The 18,490-nt window shown below is 37.4% G+C and overlaps 1 protein-coding gene across 5 annotated transcripts in view; it reads left to right on the top strand.

Annotated features, from left to right (window-relative positions):
* The window catches only part of ARHGAP15 (Rho GTPase activating protein 15), a 619,215-nt gene extending 601,640 nt beyond the window's left edge, over positions 1-17,575 (top strand). For all 5 annotated transcript variants that reach the window (XM_047772000.1, XM_047772001.1, XM_047771999.1 and 2 more), the window contains one exon: positions 17,212-17,575. In XM_047772000.1, coding sequence (XP_047627956.1) covers positions 17,212-17,395 — 184 coding nt within the window. In that variant the 3' untranslated portion in view covers positions 17,396-17,575. The remainder of the gene's footprint in view (positions 1-17,211) is intronic.
* The last annotated feature ends 915 nt before the right edge of the window (positions 17,576-18,490 follow it).

The raw sequence follows: 18,490 nt of genomic DNA, 5'->3' as shown, positions 1-18,490 counted from the left end.
TGTCTACAGAATTCTCTAGGTCAGTGAAATGGATTCTTTCTTACTTGGGATGATGTACACAATATCTGTAAGGAAGCAGAACTCCTCAGCACAAACCTCCTAACTCCTCTATTCTATTTTTGACACCTTAACCTAAAGTAATTTCACACTACCTCATAAAACCTTTGAAAATGGATCATTCAAGGATATTTTGCACTTCCTGAATTCTCGTTTCCAAAAAATACCTCTAAAGTTTACATTAGATTGCTGTATTTCCAAATTCTATTCTCCAGTCATCCTCTGTAAATTTTTTTTCCAAAAAAAGTGAAAAGGAGAAGATGGGGGAAAGGAGAAAGAGAAAGAGAATAGACACAGAAAAAAATGTAACATCTTCACTGATGAGCTTGACTTTCCTTCCTGGACTTAAGAGGAAGCAGCTAACAAGGGTATCCGTGGACAGCTTTGCTCTGATTATAGGTAGAAAAGCATAGGGGAGTACCTCATTTTTGTTCAGTTCAGTTCACTTTCTGCTGGAGCAAAAACGCCTGGGGGTTGAGGAAACATTTAACCTGCCAGTGACCTATAAAATAAAAACTATTTGTAATAACAGGAAGGTATAGAATGCCCAAATTTCCTACTGCAAGGAAAATAGGAGTAAAGTGGAAGGTAACACACCACCTAAACTCAAAGATTTTGCATTCTAATTGAGGGAGATAAAACATATGTGCATGAAATAACTTAGAGATAAAAATAAAACATGTCAACAACAATGTAATACAATCTGAATGTTTAAATGCCAAGAAAGCAAATAACGAAGTGATCAGAATACAATTCTTAAAGGCTTCTTCATAGAGATAGGCTTAAATATGGTTTTGGATATGGTGACTGACAAAGAGTGCAAAGTCATAAGGATAAACAAGCAGGGAAGTTGACCTCTGGACCCTGAATGAATGCAATCTGCTTTCATTATCTTTTTTTTAACTTTTTTTTAATTAATAGATTTTACTTTTTTACTAAATGAGAACAGATTTAGTTTTATAGAAAACTGAGCAGAAAGTACAGAGAATTTCCACATACTCTCTCCCCCCCCAAAACAGACAGACAGAATTTCCCCTATTATTAATATATTGCATTAGTGTGCTATATTTGTTGCAAATGGTGAGCCAACATCAATACATTGTTATTAACTAAAGTCCATAGTTTACATTATGGTTCACTTTTAATGTAGTATACTACATAGGTTTTAACAAATATTTAATGTCATGTGTCCACAGTTTATAATATCATACAGAATAGCTCCATTGCCCTAAGAACTCTCTATGCTCTGCCTCCCTCTGCCCTACCTCCTAGCAATCAATGATCTTTCATTATCTCCAGAGTTTTGCCTTTTCCAGAATGCAGATACTTGAAATCATACAGCCTTTTCAGACTGGCCTCTTTCACTTAGCAATATACATTTAAAACTCCTCCACATCTTTTCCTGATTTGATAGCTCATTACTTTTTATCACTGAATATATTCCATTGTCCCACAATGTAGCTGTCCCACAGTTTGTTTATCCACTCACCCACTGAAGGTTATTCATCATCTTTTTCAATTTAAAAACAAAGTTTAACTTACCTTTTTTAACCCATACATTACTCAGGTAGGAAACATGGTTCTCAGAACACACAATCTATTCACCTTGAGACTTGTTTGTCTGGGGGAGTATATTGTCATTTTCTACAACATAATACCTTGAATGTGAGCACTGGGCCACCTCAACCCTTTTGCGTTCATTCATTGGTAACGTGTAAGCAAAGCATTTTAGAAGGTACAAACAAAAGATGACAGTCATGAAATTAATTTCTGGACTTTTTAATTTAATATGGTTATTATCAATCATCTGTTGGGGGTCATATATTTTCCTTTCCTCTAGAACTACAGGGACATAGTTCACAATGAATCCGAATATAAATCTGTTTGAAATTATGCCTTTTTCTCTCTTCTTTACTGTGCTAATTATATCCAAAGAAACCAATTCTATGACTTGTTCAAAAGTGACATTGTAAGCTGTCGTTGATTCTCTAAGTGGAAAAAAATGTCACCAGGCACACCTGTGTCTTTCTTTTTGACACCAAGTAAAATTGATAAGCAAAATACTCTACTATTACTAATAAAAAAGACTCCCTAAAAAAATTTAAAAAAAAAAGACTCCCTGCCATTTGAAGGGAATTTTCAATGAAAGCCATTTCCTTGGCTCCATAATTATGTATACATGTTGATTTTAAGACAGAACACAAGAGGTTTTGCCATAAAAATTTAAAAGTTCAAGCAGAAAAAAAATAATCACAATATCTTTCAGTCATTTGCTGCTTGTATTTGCTTTCTTAAAATGCACAACTAAATGCTCTCTACATACAGATATCACTTGGTAGGTGGAGTATATTTTATTATAGGGTTATTTTCCAGTACATTCGGTATAGTTAAGGTAAAGCGTATTAAGTTCTCTCAAAATAATGATGAAAACAGAGTTATATGGTCATGAATGCTTCAGCCATTGTCAGGAAGTTAAGAACTGACAGGAGATCCAAATAATCAACTCTGCCTGGTGCATATACCGTAGTTTTCCCCTGGGATATCCAGTCTAATCCTACAATGTATCTGACTGGCATGAATGTAGAATTACTTTCAATAAAGATTTTATTTCAAGCTTGGATGATTTCCCCCAAAACATCTTGTCACTAAGGCAAAGTATATCATAGAATATCTGATTTTTTTTTTCCTACAAGTCAGCTTTTGAGGGGGAAAAATACACAGTTCAACCCAAGTACTCTACTCAGGTCAATTCATGTAAAAATCACATTTTAACATATCAAGACTGATTAAAGATTTGCTATGTTAAAGAAACCAGGGAGCTGTCAAAGAGAGCTCACTCTGAAGTCTGCAAATGTGAAGAATAAGTCACACATTTGCTCATCTACAATTTGCACTCCCCCTGCAGTAATATCCTCTTGGAGAGCAGGCAGGACAGATGACTCCAGGAGCTAACACCCAGCTTTTAGAGTATTTGTCTTTTTGCAAGTAAGAAACATTTAAAGGTCATATCTTCCAATAAGTATGAGATGGTTCCCAGGCTATATGAGAAATATGAATGGCCTGGTCATGATCACAGTAAAACGATCTTCATTTCTCTATTTATCCTTCTCTTTGTCTTTATCTTGTTCTCTTCCTTCATGATGTCAAATTAAGTCAGCATGTCAAAGGCAGGGGGCAGTCAGTAGCAGTCCACTACTCTGTTTTGAAGTCCCTGCAGTGTTTCATGTTATATTTGCTTACATTAACTCAGCCTTGGTGTCACTTTGTTTAATTTATGCTTGGTTCATATATGCTTAAAAATATCTTAGGTTACCTATAGTCTCAATCCTTACTCACTAAAAGCACACCAATCACATGGGTTAGGTCCAATGGGAAAAGAATAATTATTTTCATATCTAATAATCATAGCATGTTATATTTATGCAATGTTTTAAATTCAAAATCCTTTTTATCTCATGTTTTATGACTAACATATCATATTCTGATAAAATGGATGTGCAAGAATGAAAACTCAGTGTGCATAACAGCAGATGAAAGGAGAAAGCCATGAAAACATCTAGGTTTGAGTCTTGGCTTTTTGTCATAATTGGCTGTGTGACCCTTGGACAGGTCATTTAATCAAGAACTTTTTAAGCCCCTGCTACACTCCAGATCTGCCCATGAAGCCTTTTAGAAACTCTAAGACTTGGGCCTCAGCCCTGGTCTACTAAATCAGAATCTCTCTGCTATCCTTTTGCTTTTTTAAGAGCTCCACCCAGGAGTACCCCCTGTGGCAAAATGGGATCAGTGACTTCTTAGCAGCACTAGGACACAGGTTTGATCCCCGGCCTGGCACTGTGAGTTAAAGGGACCTGACATTGCATAGGTTGCAGCTGTGGTGGGGTCTGGAGCTCCATATGCCTCAGGGTGGCCAAAAAAAGAGAAAAAAAAAGCTCTAGCCAGAGTGGAAAAACAGTGAATCCTAATCTCCCTTTCCTTTCATTTTTATAAGATAACAATTGGCAGAAGCCAATGTAAATGCACGTAATAAAAATTTACATTTGTATGGAGTTCCTGTCATGGCATGGCGCAGTGGTTAACGAATCTGACTAGGAACCATGAGGTTTCGGGTTCGGTCCCTGCCCTTGCTCAGTGGGTTAGGGATCGGCCTTGCCATGAGCTGTGGTGTAGGTTGCAGACATGGCTTGGATCCCGCATTGCTGTGGCTCTGGCATAGGCTGGCAGCTACAGCTCCGATTAGACCCCTAGCCTGGGAACTTCCATATGCTGAGGGAGCAGCCCAAGAAATAGCAAAGAGACAAAAAAAATTACATTTGTATAACTTATAAACATTTTTTAACTTAATTCTCAAAAAAAGCCCATGAGGTCACTCTTAATATTAACTTCACTTTCTAGACAAGGCAAATGAGGCTCAGAACACTGGTCAGGCCTATCTAAGACCACATGGTGAGAGCTGAGTTCCAGTTTGCAGGCTCTCTATGGGGCAGTGGTTCTCTCCTCAGCACAATAGAATCACACATGGAGCGCTTATTAAACCCAGACTTCATCACAGGCCAGTTACAACAGATTCTCTGTGGGTGAGTGCCAGATCTGATATGGTTTTGAATGCTTCACAGACGGTATTAATACCAACCAGGATTGAGAATCTCTGCTCTAGAATGACCAGAAGTAGTTTGAAAAATATAAAGTATTAATCATATAGCACCTTGGCATTATCCCAGTTTTGTTGGTGATAAAACATGAATTTGGAGTGGGAGAGACTCATGAACACAGACCAGGCCAGAGCTAGACTCCAGACTAGATTTCAGATCTCCTCTTTCAGAACCAGTTTTCTTTCTGCTGGAACTTTTCTAATTCCCCAGAGGTCATGGTCACAATCACAGGTTGACCTTAACATGGTGATGGTTATCTATAACACCAGTGGAAGGAGGGGTGGAGCAGACTGGAGAAGAAAGAGAAGTCAAACTATGATGTGGACCCAACAAAGCCTGGCCATCCCTCAGGAGCTTGGGAGCATCTACACCCATCAGATTTGTCTCCAGATGGACTAGAATGACTCAGCTCTCCTACCCCATTGGATCAGTCATTGGCCATGGGCCGTCTCTGAGTCTCCTGGGGGTGAGGCTCCTTCCACTGAGGTGGATCTTGCAGAGGCTGAAGGCTGTATCTGATTGCTGCTAACACATGCAGCTGGGACATCCATCCTTCCTAGACAGGACATCTGGGCAGCACATCTTGTGTCCACCACTGTCCATCCTTTGTGCCCCGTGAATCCATTCTTGTGTGTTTATGGAGCAGCTCCCCAGTACTCTGGGAAGCCTCACCTCCTGAATAACCCTTTGATGAGGAAACTTCAGTAGGATAAACTTAAGCACTGCAGATGCAGCTGGGCCTGAGCCCATGACTAAAGCTTGTAGTCGTGTTCTTCTGTTATCCATTCTAGGTGGCCCTCAGTTATCACCCCTGCTAGTCATGCTGACCAAACACAAGTGACTCAGACCTTCACTCCCAAGGGGTCCAGACTCCTGACCACCATGTCTTCTCAGACAAGAATTGCTGCCTTACCCATTAATCATCACATCTAGGTGACAAGGAACTTGGAGGCCCTATACAGATCATCTGGGTGCTATACACACTATTCCCTATCCCTATTGTGTAATAGCAGCCCAATCTTCTCCACTTGATCATGGTCAATGACCTCTGCCTAGATGGTCACTCTTCTCTTGGCCTGCTGGTCCCTAGACTCAAGTAGCCCCAAGTGCCCAGGAGCAGCAGTAGCTTATAAAACAATGGGTAGATGTATCATTCTGACACAGTGATACAAGATGAATAGCATCTTTGCTGTCTGCCATTTATTTTTTTCCTGGGGATGCCATGTTCTATTAACCACGTTCATAACTCTCTGTAAGTCAGGTCCCCTTAGTTCCCTCTTGGGCCCTCCTGCTTATGATTATAGTTACAACTACCTGGCTTCCAGCAGCTAAACCCTATCACCTGGCCTCTATTATTCCAGTGTTTATCGTCCCCATTACTACTGGTGAGTCTAGTTCTGTAATGAGTTCTCCTATTGCCCACCCTGATTTACAGAGTAAAGGCCCCTATAATTGCGGACAATTTTTTTTGTGGAGTATCAGCAGTTCTTAGCCATGGCCCAGTCTTTTGTGATTCAAATGCCCTAGCTGCAAAAATCCAAAGCATTTTCTCTGCTTTTCTGTTGTATCATCCCTCCGCTGAGAACAAAACACTGCTGACTGAATCTTGGAGAAAAGCAAGAGTGCAAGGAAGGGTGGGGAAGAAACCTGTTATTATACATTTTCTACCTCAGATCTAATGATAGTTTGACTTTCCCCAAATGTCCCTTCTTTCATCATTAATCTGGAAGCCCAAACCAAACTTTTTTTTTTTTTTTTTGTCTTTTTAGAGTCACACCTGCGGCATATGGAAGTTCCCAGGCTGGGGTCTGATCAGAGCTGCAGCTGCCAGCCTACACCACAGCCACAGCAGCACAGGATCTGAGCCATGTCTGTGACCTATACTACAACTCACAGCAATGCCAGATCCTTAACCCACTGAGTGAGGCCTGGTATCAAACCTGCATCCTCATAGATACTAGTTGGGTTCATTACTGCTGAGCCACATTGGGAACTCTCCAAACCACATTTTAAACATCATTCAGTTTTCCGTCCAATATGGAAATCTGGAACATTTCTGAATGCCTTGTGATGGGGAACTCATGGACTATTTATGCATAAAATATTTAATAACCTGATATATGATCACTATATTTTTCTAGTACGCATATGGAAAAATCTGTATGAAATAATAAGAGTAGTAATGTCTAAATTGTGGGATTATGAGGGATTTTACTTTCTATTTTTCCTTGTCTACATTTTCTAAATTTTCTATAATAACCTTTTGAAGTAGCCTATTTTCACAACTCTAATTCTTCATATGGAGGTGAAATTGGTCTCTGGGCCAATTCCAGAAACTGGATTTACTAGAAGAAAGTAGAATTTTTCCTCCATATCGTGGCTTTTTACATTCAGTCATCACAGCTTCCCTAACTGTTCTTTTTTCCAAACTAAACAAGGTCAGTCCCTGCCCTGTACCATTGAGGAGCCTGTCTCTCCTGAACACATTCACCCTGGAGCTCACTGGTTGTGGAGCTTCTATCTTAGAGTCAAGTCACTGTGAAAACTATCTTAAACATCTTTTTCCTCAGAAAGTAAAGTTAAGTGTGGATAATTGAATGTTGATACCCAAATTGAAACTGATTCTCTTTTAGCTGTTCTGGAACCTTTTAAACAAGGACACAATTTTCAAGAAAACTGCTGAAGATTTGTTATAGATGCCCTTAGTGGGAACTGAAATAGCTATTCTCTGCACCTGTGTGAAAAGGAAAAAAAAAAAAAGAGAGAGAGAGAGATTGATGAATTCTGACTTTGCATATTGATAGCATTCCTTTTAGTTTTATCTAACATCGAAAGGCAAATATTTAAGTTCCATATTTTCCACTAATGTCTTATAATTAGGTGCCTTATTCTGCTTAGCCTAATTAATGCTGATCCATGCACAAACCTCAGTGTTCTCTATAAAATGTTACTAGTACGTACTAGTGTTTTAACTGCCTTACTGGACGAACTCCAAGTAGAGAATAATAAACAGTCTTTTTTTTTTTTTTCTTTTCTAAAAATACTCCCACCATGTAACATATTTCCTAGCTTTTCTCCCTAAATCCAGGGCAATGTCTTCCCAGGATGGTCCTATTATCCATGGTTATTGGTAGATCAGCAGAGCTTGGGGAATAAAAATTAAGACTCCTTTTACTGCTGACATGGTCAAATGTGGATGGCTAAAGCCATTTTAAAACTTAGGAGAAAACATTTAAGGGAAACTATAGCTGAAATTCTCAGTGTAGCTCACCAATAGTGCTTTTCCATTCACAATGAGAAGTAAATACATTTAGAAGTTAAAACTGTGTGAATATTGAGAAAAAGACAACATATATATTAATTTGGTTTTTCTTCCACCTGAACACTCTTTTCAACTCTCTAAATGTATTCTTGGATGTGAATTAAGTGATTAAAAAAATCAAAATATGTCACCCAAGATTGTGTTGACTTTCTGACTCACTTCTCTTCCTAGTCGGCCTCAGGCCTCACTATTAGGAAACCTCTTGATGTCATACACACAGTTCTTGAATCTCAGTTATTTGTGGAAAGAATATCTGTCTCCCAGAGGAATAAAGATCTGCATCTTCATCTTGGCACAGCTGCTAGTTAACACTGTAGCCTTGAGTGAATTATTCAGTCTTTCTTAAGTTCATTTTGTCCATCTGAAAAAAAAAATTGTCGGAACATTTTCCTTCACATCTGAAAAAGAAAAAAAAAAGAGAATATTCTTAATGTATATTAAGTGCTAGTTCAGAATATACACAGAGACAGATCTTCAACAGAGGAGGAAATACCAGGTGTGTATGTCTGTGAGTTGTAGGAAAGCATCAGAAATAATGGAGAATGGCAGTTTTTCAACCAATGTTATTGGGGGAATCAGCTAGCTTTTGGGGAAAAATAAATTGAGATTACCATCACATTTCATACACTAAAATATATTGAGATGAATTAGAGGATATGGAAATTAAATCATTTTTAAAAACTAGGAAATATATTGATAGTTACCTGATTTATTTAAATGTGTGAAGTTTATAATAACAAAAACAATGATAGAAATTCCAAAAGAAATAGTGCTGGATATGATTACATAAAAAAGTTAAATAAAATCAAGAAACAAAAGAATTGGGAGAATATAAGTACAACAAAGTAATTAAATGTTACACATCAATACGTAAAAAAGTCACAAATCTCTGTGTACATGGATATTTTTTGTAGCATTGTCTGTAATAGCAAAAAATTAGAAACAACCTAAAAGTCCATCGGCAGGGGAATAGTTAAATAAATTAAGGTATTTCCATACTATGAAATGTAACAACTTTTTAAAAGGATGAAGTATTTTTATATGTACTGACTTGGAAAGATGCCCATGATATATAGTTAAGGGGGAAAAAAAGCAAATTGTAGCATATTATGTATTTTTTTTATCTCATTCTCTTTTAAAAGGAAAATTATATATATATATACACATATATAAAGATACATAGATGGATGGATAGATAGAAAAACATCCAGAAGGAACATCCATCTGTTAATTATAGTTATCATGAAGGAATTTGACTGGAAAACCAGAGAGGATTTTACCTTTTTACTCTACATCCTCCTGATTGGCACACTTTTTAAAGATTATGTATTAGTTTTGCTATACAAAATGATTAAATGGATTAAACCAACAAACAAAATTATATGCTCTCAATAGGGAAAGGTTAGGAGATATGAACAACTATTCACTGCACCGCCTGCTTTTTTGCCTCATTCCCCAGCCTACAGCACACTCTCCTCTCCTCAATTCCTAAAACCACACAGCACAATCTTACCACCAAGCTTTCTACCTATTATTCCCTGCCTAGGTTTCTCCTTCCCCTGGCATGTGCACATAAGCCTCTCTCTGCCCAAATGTCCCTTCCTTAGAAAGAGCTTCTGGGCCCTTGTCCTCTCTGCACATTAAAATTATCTGGGTGCTATATTATCTACAGCCAGCCAGGCTCTACCCATCCTGAGTAAAGAACAGTCCCTGGAGATGAATTTTAGTCCACCAGGAATTTTTAAAAAGGCCCTAGGGTCAGTGGAAGAACCACTACTCTTCTTAGTTTTTCTTGAAGTGCCTTAAATCACACTGTGTATAGAGTAGTGTATTTGTTTGTTGTCTGGTACTCCCACTAGATCATGGTCAGGGACTTTGTATCTTTCACTCATTGCATCATCCCCAGTTTCCAGAACAGTGTCCAGCATCTAGCAGGTGCTGAGTAATAGCTGGTCTATTGAGTAATAGGTTTTGTGAATGAATAGCAATTACTGTGAGTAACTCTTTACAGTTACCAGTATGTTTTTTTTTTCCTTATTATACTTTTCTAAACTTTTCAAACTCTAATAAGAATGTATTAATTTATAATCATAACAAAAGAAATTGAAGCTGATTTTAAATCCACCTTTGAAATCATAATATATTTGAAACACAATGATTAGTGCATAATAGATATTCAACAAATAGTAACTACTGTCATTGTTCCTTTTTGATATCATTTATGATGTAAGGGTTTTGGCTATGATATCCCATTTTATCTATGGTTGCTATCACCTTATAGAATACATATTCCAATCAGAAATAAGTCATTAAGAAGCCTACAGGTTATTCATTTTTTTAATTTTATCAGTCTGCCTACCTTATTGTTATGAATATTGCTTTAAAGATACTGTAGACTCTCCCTGTAATGTCCAATCAATATAAATATGAAACAATTGGATAATTGAAAATGTTTCAATCTTTTGCATTGAAATCAATGCAAAGGAGGGTACTCAATAAATGCAAAGAATAAGGCCATGTTAGCTATGAATATAAAGTATCTTTTCCAAAAACTGCTTTGAAAATATTACATACACATGGTTTTAAAGATAATTTAAAAGCAAACCTATCCAAATAGAGCAATAATTCCCATTTAGGAGGGTAGTTCTTTTGCTTGCTTTGGAAAATAATATGATATTTAAGTATAAAAGTGAAGACTTTGCAATTAGTTTAAACCAATTTATTTATAAATTTGTATATAAAAATGATTGAATCACCAGTTAACAACCACCTTGAAATACCTTAGTGTGAAATGCCAAAACATTTGTGAACATGCTTCTGTTTTTGCAACATTTGAAAATTGTTCTAACGTGTAGCCACGACTTTAAGGGAGAAGGTCGAATTCCTGCTAAGTCCCTGGTCTTTAAAAAAAAAAAAAAAAGAGAAAGAGAGAGAGGGTGAGTGTAGACAGTAGTATAGTTTGTGCAGATTGAGAGTAGGCAAGCATATGGTGAGCATGGATTCCCCCCAAAGTAGTTACAGCACATAGGAAACATAAGTTGAGCACATTGAAAATTTATTCTATTTTTAACAGCCTCTCTTCACTGAAGTGGTCAAAGTCACAGTTAACATTTCATGTCCAGTGGCTAAGCTGTATATTGCAAGCCAGGTGTGCCCTGATGGAGAAAGTACATTTATACCCCATTTTCCCTATTCAAGTTAAACAGTCCTCAAGTTATATGTGTTGGAAAATCACAAGCCATCCAAAGATAGAGAAGGGAATACTTTTCATACACCTCCAATAACTTGAGACTTGTCCTGCAGGCAATTATGCGGCTTTCTACTTCCTTTGCAAGTCACTATGGTAACAGCAAAGCACAAACTTAAAAGGAAGTTTGCATCCATATATCTGTTTGGAGCTGGACCGTTATTAAATGCGTTGGTTTTCTTAATTAGGCATTAATTTTGAGTTTCACAGTAAGTCTTTCAGTTTGAATCATTTGGCTGAGATTTTAAGCAGCCAAATGATTCAAAAACTTCTTTGAGTTAGCAATTCAGGTCATTTTTGGAAAAACTTACCCAGCATAAGACTGTGAGGAGTTTTTATTTTTATTTTTATTTTTTATTTTTTTTTTGGTCTGGGGTCCAACATCTGTAGCACTGGATTATAGATTGTTTCTAAAATAATCTTAAATTGATGGATCATTGCTCCTTCCATTTGGGCCTCTGGCATTTCTTCTCCTTTTTATGGTGTAAAATGTATATCACCTGTTTAATCTCTTGCCAGAAAAAAATGAATTCTTACCCACTTCAAGATTTTATAAACTTGAATTTTACTTAGCAGTATAAGAGTTCCTTTTACAGTAAATATATATCAAGTGCTATTTTGTGAACAAATTCTTAAAATCATAATTATTTTTTGTCAGGCTATTTTAAACTGAGCAATATTCATAAATAACTTTTTCCAAAAAAGTTTGGGGCCTTTTTCCTACTAGTCAAGCATTCACAGGCACTGAAATTTGAGCTCTTGATGTTGCTTCGAATCAAGTATCTATGCTATAAGAATTTCTTGGGAGTAAACTAATGGCCAGTAAACACATATGCAAAAGAATTTCCAAATATTGCTCTAAGATCTAAATGTCTTTGCACCTTCTTACCCATCCATAAATTCACTGTGTTGTCATCTCTCAACCATGTCTCTGCTCTCACCTTTCTCATTCAGGTGTGGTCTTTTGCCTCCTGGTCTTCATTTTGTCCCAGAAAGGGAGTTTCTTTCATTTCTTTGCTGAAAACACGTTAAATTGTAGCTCACAATTTACAACACTATCATGGAATTAAAGGCCAGATGAAATCTAAGCCCTGCCAGAGGAGTGGAACTTGCCAGAAATGACCACAGCCTGACCTCTTTGAGTGAGCTGCTATAGAGTTCTGAAGCTGGGTGGCATAGGAGGGTAAAATGCAAAAAATTTCAGACGTAATTAGTAGTCCCTTAGCAAAGCACACTAGAGTAAAGTTTCCTTATATATGCTCACTGTCACTCAAGAAAGATGATCTATGATGTTCAAGTAAGTTAGGGAACACATGAGTAACACACAGATGGACAGGGGTAGTTTTCTGCAGGACTTGTCAGAGCCTTTATTATATTATTATGCACTGTAAATTTCCAAGAAGAAAAAAATGGCATATAATTTCCTGTAAAACTTATCTTACTCTAGAATGCTATTTTTGTGAAGTATGTCACAGAAATTGTGTTTTGCAGAGCTCACTTTAGTGAAAGCTGTCCTGGAAGTACTGCCAAACCCCTAGAAAAAATGTATTTGGTTTCTGAATCAGATCCTCCCCTCCAATAATACAACTCTACTGCATTTTAAGCTACTGGAAGTACAAATTACTGTTTTTGAGAGTTTTCCATCTTAGATACTAGACTGCCTTTTTTTTCCATGTAGGGCTTTTATTTCTTTCAATAGCCTACACTTCTCCTCTACATATGTTTTGTGAGTTGAAGCCTTCAGAAATAATGGCACTTGCAAGCCCCAGCTAGTCCCTACAGTGAGATTAGAAATTATGATATCCATTGATTTGATGTAAAAAAATTGAGATTTAAATAATTTTGTAGGTTAGTATTCCAGCTCCATTTTGAAATTGTGATTGACTACTTATGTGGTCCTAAATCAACCACTTAACTATTTCAAAATCTATTGAGATAGAGATTAGGTAAGTTCATATTTGAATAGTGAAGTTTACAACAGCAGGAATTTATTTTCTAGACACCCCCAGTTTGGGGGCCTTCTTTCCTAGATATGTCTATCATCACCCCCTATTATTAAAGGGATTTAATCTGGAGTTCCCTGGTGACTCAAGGTGTTAAGGATCTGGCATTGTAACTGCTGTGGCTCAGGTCACTGCTGGGGTGTGGGTTCAATCCCTGGCCTGGGAACTTCCACATGGAATAAAACCAAAAAGAAAAAATGAAAAGAAAAGAAAAGAAAAAAGGATTTAATCTGGCTTGAATGTCATTATGCAAATATATTTGCCTATCTACATGAATCATATGCTTATGTAGTTGATAACTTCAACCTCTAACAGCCGTTCACCTTTAGCATATTTTCTAACTTAAAGATTGATTTCTCAATGCACCAACTGCTGGTTGGTTGATATTTAGGACATAAATTGCCAATGAAATACACACACACATGCACACACAAGCTCACATTCTGTAACAGTGAAGAGGCAGGATAGCATGTATTCTCTATAACACACATCCACATTTTCTTAACATTCTTTCTTAACTACATTTGATTTTTCTAAAAGTTATTGCAAGTAACTTAATTCTCCCAACTTAGGAAAAAAACTCTAAGCTGCTATGGAAATTTAACCTGCAGTAATTCCTATATAACAAGAATACAAAACTAGATTTTTTGGTCAGATCTACTTGTAACAAGACGACTTTAAGCGCTCATGAATTAAAGCTAGTTTTATTAAAATTACATGGAAAGTGTGCAGAGAAATGGACGCAAAAGACACAGGTTGAGATAGAATGAATATTCCACCTTCATACATGCGGAAGAGCACAGAGTGCATGCCTGTCTACAGGAAATTTAGGAACTTGATGAATAGGCAGAAATCCCTTACAGGAGTCCTCTCCCACCTCCACTTGCCAAGAAAGGAAACCTTCCCCTGAGGGGCTCTGAGGCTCCTCCTCTTTACTCTATTGGAACTCAGCCTTGGTTTCCTCCTCTACAGCTGGCCCTGCTCTGGGTTCTCAGACCAGGCCTTTTGCTGTCTAGTGGAAAAAATGTAAAGAACTCTGAGAAAGTTAAAAAATCACCTAATCCCATGTTTTCTCTCCTCGAAAACTGAGTCCCCTGCTGTATCTTTCCAGAGTGCCCTGAAAAACCGAGTCACCCCTCCATCACCCCAGTTTCTCCGATACCATAAGACCTCTTCCGGCTTCTACCCTCATGACCTCCTGACCATTACTGCTGTCCCCTCCAATAATCAGCTCTTGGACCTCTCTTGATTTCTAGCCTCACCTTTCTGAGTTTGATGCAGTTCTGGCTCCCAGCCACCCCAAATCTCACTGTTCCTGCTCCCAACTGAAATTATAACCACTATTAAATAGGAAAATACATTGTCCAACTTCAGTCTGTCTTTATGTCTCCCAGTCTCCCTGGACACCAGGTCCTAAAGTTCCTCCTCTGCATCACTCATTCACCATCATACTTGCAATAGTCTCTTGTTTTTAATTCTGCTTTCTTCATGCTCTGTGACCTGTGAGCCCTGTTCTCTGCTAGATAAATCTTATCAGCTTAGACCTTTGCTGCTAATGAGTAATGTTATTAGAGTAATTTTTACCTAATAGGTGCTTGATTAATTGATCAGTTATTTTATCTCTCTCCATATTTGTTTAACAAATGTTTAAATTATTATTGTGGCAGAATCAACAAATGAGTTATTATCCCAAAAAGGTACTACTTTAAAACCGAAATAGAAAAACTGTTTTCTTTCACAGTGAATCTTACTGGTGATTTTTATAATAAGGAGGTCTGGGAGAGGCTCAAGAGAGACTGTAAGCCAAGGTAAATTGGTGTGTTAAAGGGAAGCAAAGCCTCTCTCCATTTACTCCCACTCCAGGTTAGGAGACTGTCTTAAAATCATTCTACAGACTTTCAGTAAATGTAGTAGCAAAGTGGCACAGTTTCTTATATTCCAAAGGAAACTCTAAACTTGAAGTCTCTGATAATTCACTGATGTTTTAGAATGTGAGAATCCCTTCCAGAAATGTAGTCATGCCAACAGTACTCACAGGTACAAATGCTTTCCATTTAAAGGAGAAAAGTGGAAATGGAAGGCAGGATATCTTGAATATTTAGTCCAAGTTAAGAGTCATTTTGCCCACAATAAATCCATTGTAACTGGGCTGTCAATCACAATGCTACAGTGAGGAGTAAAAATCCAGACCCTCTTACAGAAGGATCTGTAATCATGTGGAGGATGGTAGAGTGAAACTTAGCCCAGTTATTAAACATAGGAGTCTTAACACTCCAGGGCAATGATGCTTCCATGGGTGCTGCAACCCTCCTGCCAGGGTGTGAGCCTCAGCACTGTGTGATATCAGGTCCTGCACCATGTTGGCCTCAGTTTCCCATTTGTATAAAGGGCCTCATGGGATTGTTATGAAGATTAAATGAGACCAAAAAAGTTGCTTAAAAAAAGTTATATGTCAACTTAAATTTAAAAATAAAAATAAATTTCAAATAAAAAATCAATAATTATTATTGATACTGAGCAACTCAAGGACATCTGGCTGACTGTGAACTTCTGCTGTGGAGAGTCACAAATTGAAGGCTTTGGCTCTTCTCAGTCTCTTTCTGGAGAGAGAAGGCATGATCTCTTGGTCATAGAAATGGTACTTCAGAGACCTAGGTTAGTGCAAGGATGGAAATAGAGCAAGTCATCCTTCCTTCCTACCTACTCTTTGTAGTTACAAGGTAGGTCCAGGTAGGTCCACATATGCCAAAAGGAGTCTTCTAAAGTCCCACCAGGGCTCCTGCATTCCCATGGGCTCTAATACCAGAGACCCCACTGCCCCACTGCCTTGCAATAGTGTTCCTTTGCTTCACTTTATTTTCTACGCTCTATTTCCCTTGAGTAGGTTGTCTCAAGGAATGCAGAGTTTAGTGTTTCTTAGCTCCCTGTTCTTCCATACGCTCTCCCTATTTCCCTAACATCACTAAAACCTCACTGTCCCTAATTTTAATATAAAACCAAGGAGGCTTCAATTGTGAGAATAAGCATTGTTTTTTGGTTTTTGGGTTTTTTTTAAGTTTCAATTTATAGGATGGGGCTTTCTTTTTAAGAGTCCCATGTCGAAGCAGGCAAGGCGTTACTATTAATAAAATCATATCCTAACATTTCATTGGTATTCCAGCTCTCCACACAGTCCTTACACAAGCAAAATTTCATAGATTCTAGTGAGACTCTTTTCCTGTGCAAATGCTACAAGCTTCTGTAGTTTATTGAGATGTGAGCTAAACTGAGTAAAATGCACGGGAACACTTAGAATTTTGTTATACATCTAAATGTCTTAGAGCCTATCTGCTCAACAAAACATATTCCAGTTAGCGTTTGTCAGGAATACTTTACTCAAGCTTATCACTAAAAACTTTATTATCTTTTCAGTCTTTACATCTACCTGCCATCATTAGTTAGGTATATAATGTTCCATTTTGTGTTTGGCTTCTTATGTATATTTATATATGTCTCACCTCTTTCTTCCATTGACTATAACCACTTCAAAGGCTGAATCTTGCTAAACTCTCCACAATAATTGTTCTAATTTTTGTTTATTTACTCATTCATTAATTCTACAAACACTTGTTGAACATCACCATGGCTGGTACTATGGGGATAAAATCCTTCTGCCAGAAGTCATAGGTTCTATTTCCATACAGTAAAGAATAAAGAGTAGAATATTAAATAATGTTGTGGTAGTTGTTTTTCTGGAACCTGAACATTTTTTGTTTGTGTTGCAGTCTCTGTTTTGCCAAAGCCACTTAATACCCTTACTTTCCTTCTTTAAGTTGAAATTTAAGAAAAGGAATTCAAGAACACAGAAATTTGCAATTCAAAAGTTGCCACAATCTTATTCAAAGTCCAGTGGACTCTCTTTTTATCTTCTCTCTCTCCATCTCTCTACAGGATAGTGGCCAAAGCATCCAAGAACCTCATGTCCACACAAAGCTTAGGGATTGTATTTGGACCCACCCTCCTGCGAGCTGAAAATGAGACAGGAAATATGGCAGTACACATGGTCTACCAGAACCAGATCGTGGAGCTCATGCTGAGTGAGTACAGTAAGATCTTCAGCTTGGAGGAAGACTGACAGACAAGACAAGTTACAGAGTATATTCACATCTGTCTCAATGCCTAATATTTTTACATTTCTGTAAACATATTTCTGAAATATTTTTTTCCTTTCAAGCGACAGATGCCTCATTTTGTGAAAACTTAATGATGATTTTGTGTTTAAGTTCCAAACATTTGAATAAAATAGTTGACAATATTTGCCTATATGTGTTCTACATTAACCCCTTCAGTGCTGTTCCTTCCAGCACTTCTAGGCATACATTATGCATGCTCCACGCTAGGAAATAATGTGCAGAGGACAGTGAATTTCCAAAAATAGCCTTAACGAGACTCCTGGGCATTGGATATGCGGCTGTGTGTATAAATATGTAAGTGTGAGTGTGATTGAGAGTATGGGTGTGTGTATACACAGGAATACAACATCCTTACTATCCTGGCTGCTTCAGGCATGTGCGCACGTGTACACAAATAGAACCAAAAGAGGGGGTAAGGTAAGGCATAAATTAATAATTTGGAGGGCCACACCCAAGGCATGCAGAAGTTCCAGGGCCAAGGATCCAGCCCGCACCACAGCAGTGACAACGCTGGATCCTTAACCCACTGAGCCACACAGGAATTCCAGTAATTTTTAAATAGAACAAAGGAAATCGAGGATCTCAACCAAAATAGACACATTTCATCTTTCAAGAACATTTTTGTAAGTGTAAATCTAGTCCAGCTATCCTTGGTTCTGTATGCTAAAATTTACAAATACATGTTGAATGGCAATTTTTCTAAAAAAAAAAAATGACAGTTCAAAACATTCGCCATTGGATATGCTTTTTTACATCAACTATTTGCAGTCCCATAAACATACTGTCTTATAAATTAGAAGCAAAATTAGTGCCCCGCAATTTTGATCTTTCTTTTATACAGAAATTACATGACAGTTTGTTTTTAATGTTGACATCCATTTTGAATCTTCATCAAACTGTATATCTTCCTTTTCTCTGGCTATGTCATTTTTGTAGAATTTTTATTATACTTCTGAGGATGCTTTATTGGTGAATTACATTAACTCCATCTAGAATGAACTTTTTTAAAAGTTTTATTTTCTCCTATACCCTAAAGA

The sequence above is a fragment of the Phacochoerus africanus genome, chromosome 3 (assembly GCF_016906955.1).
Source record: "Phacochoerus africanus isolate WHEZ1 chromosome 3, ROS_Pafr_v1, whole genome shotgun sequence".
NCBI classification, from domain to species: domain Eukaryota; kingdom Metazoa; phylum Chordata; class Mammalia; order Artiodactyla; family Suidae; genus Phacochoerus; species Phacochoerus africanus.
The sequence above is the reverse complement of the archived record's forward strand: the minus strand, read 5'-3'. Positions and strand labels throughout refer to the sequence as shown.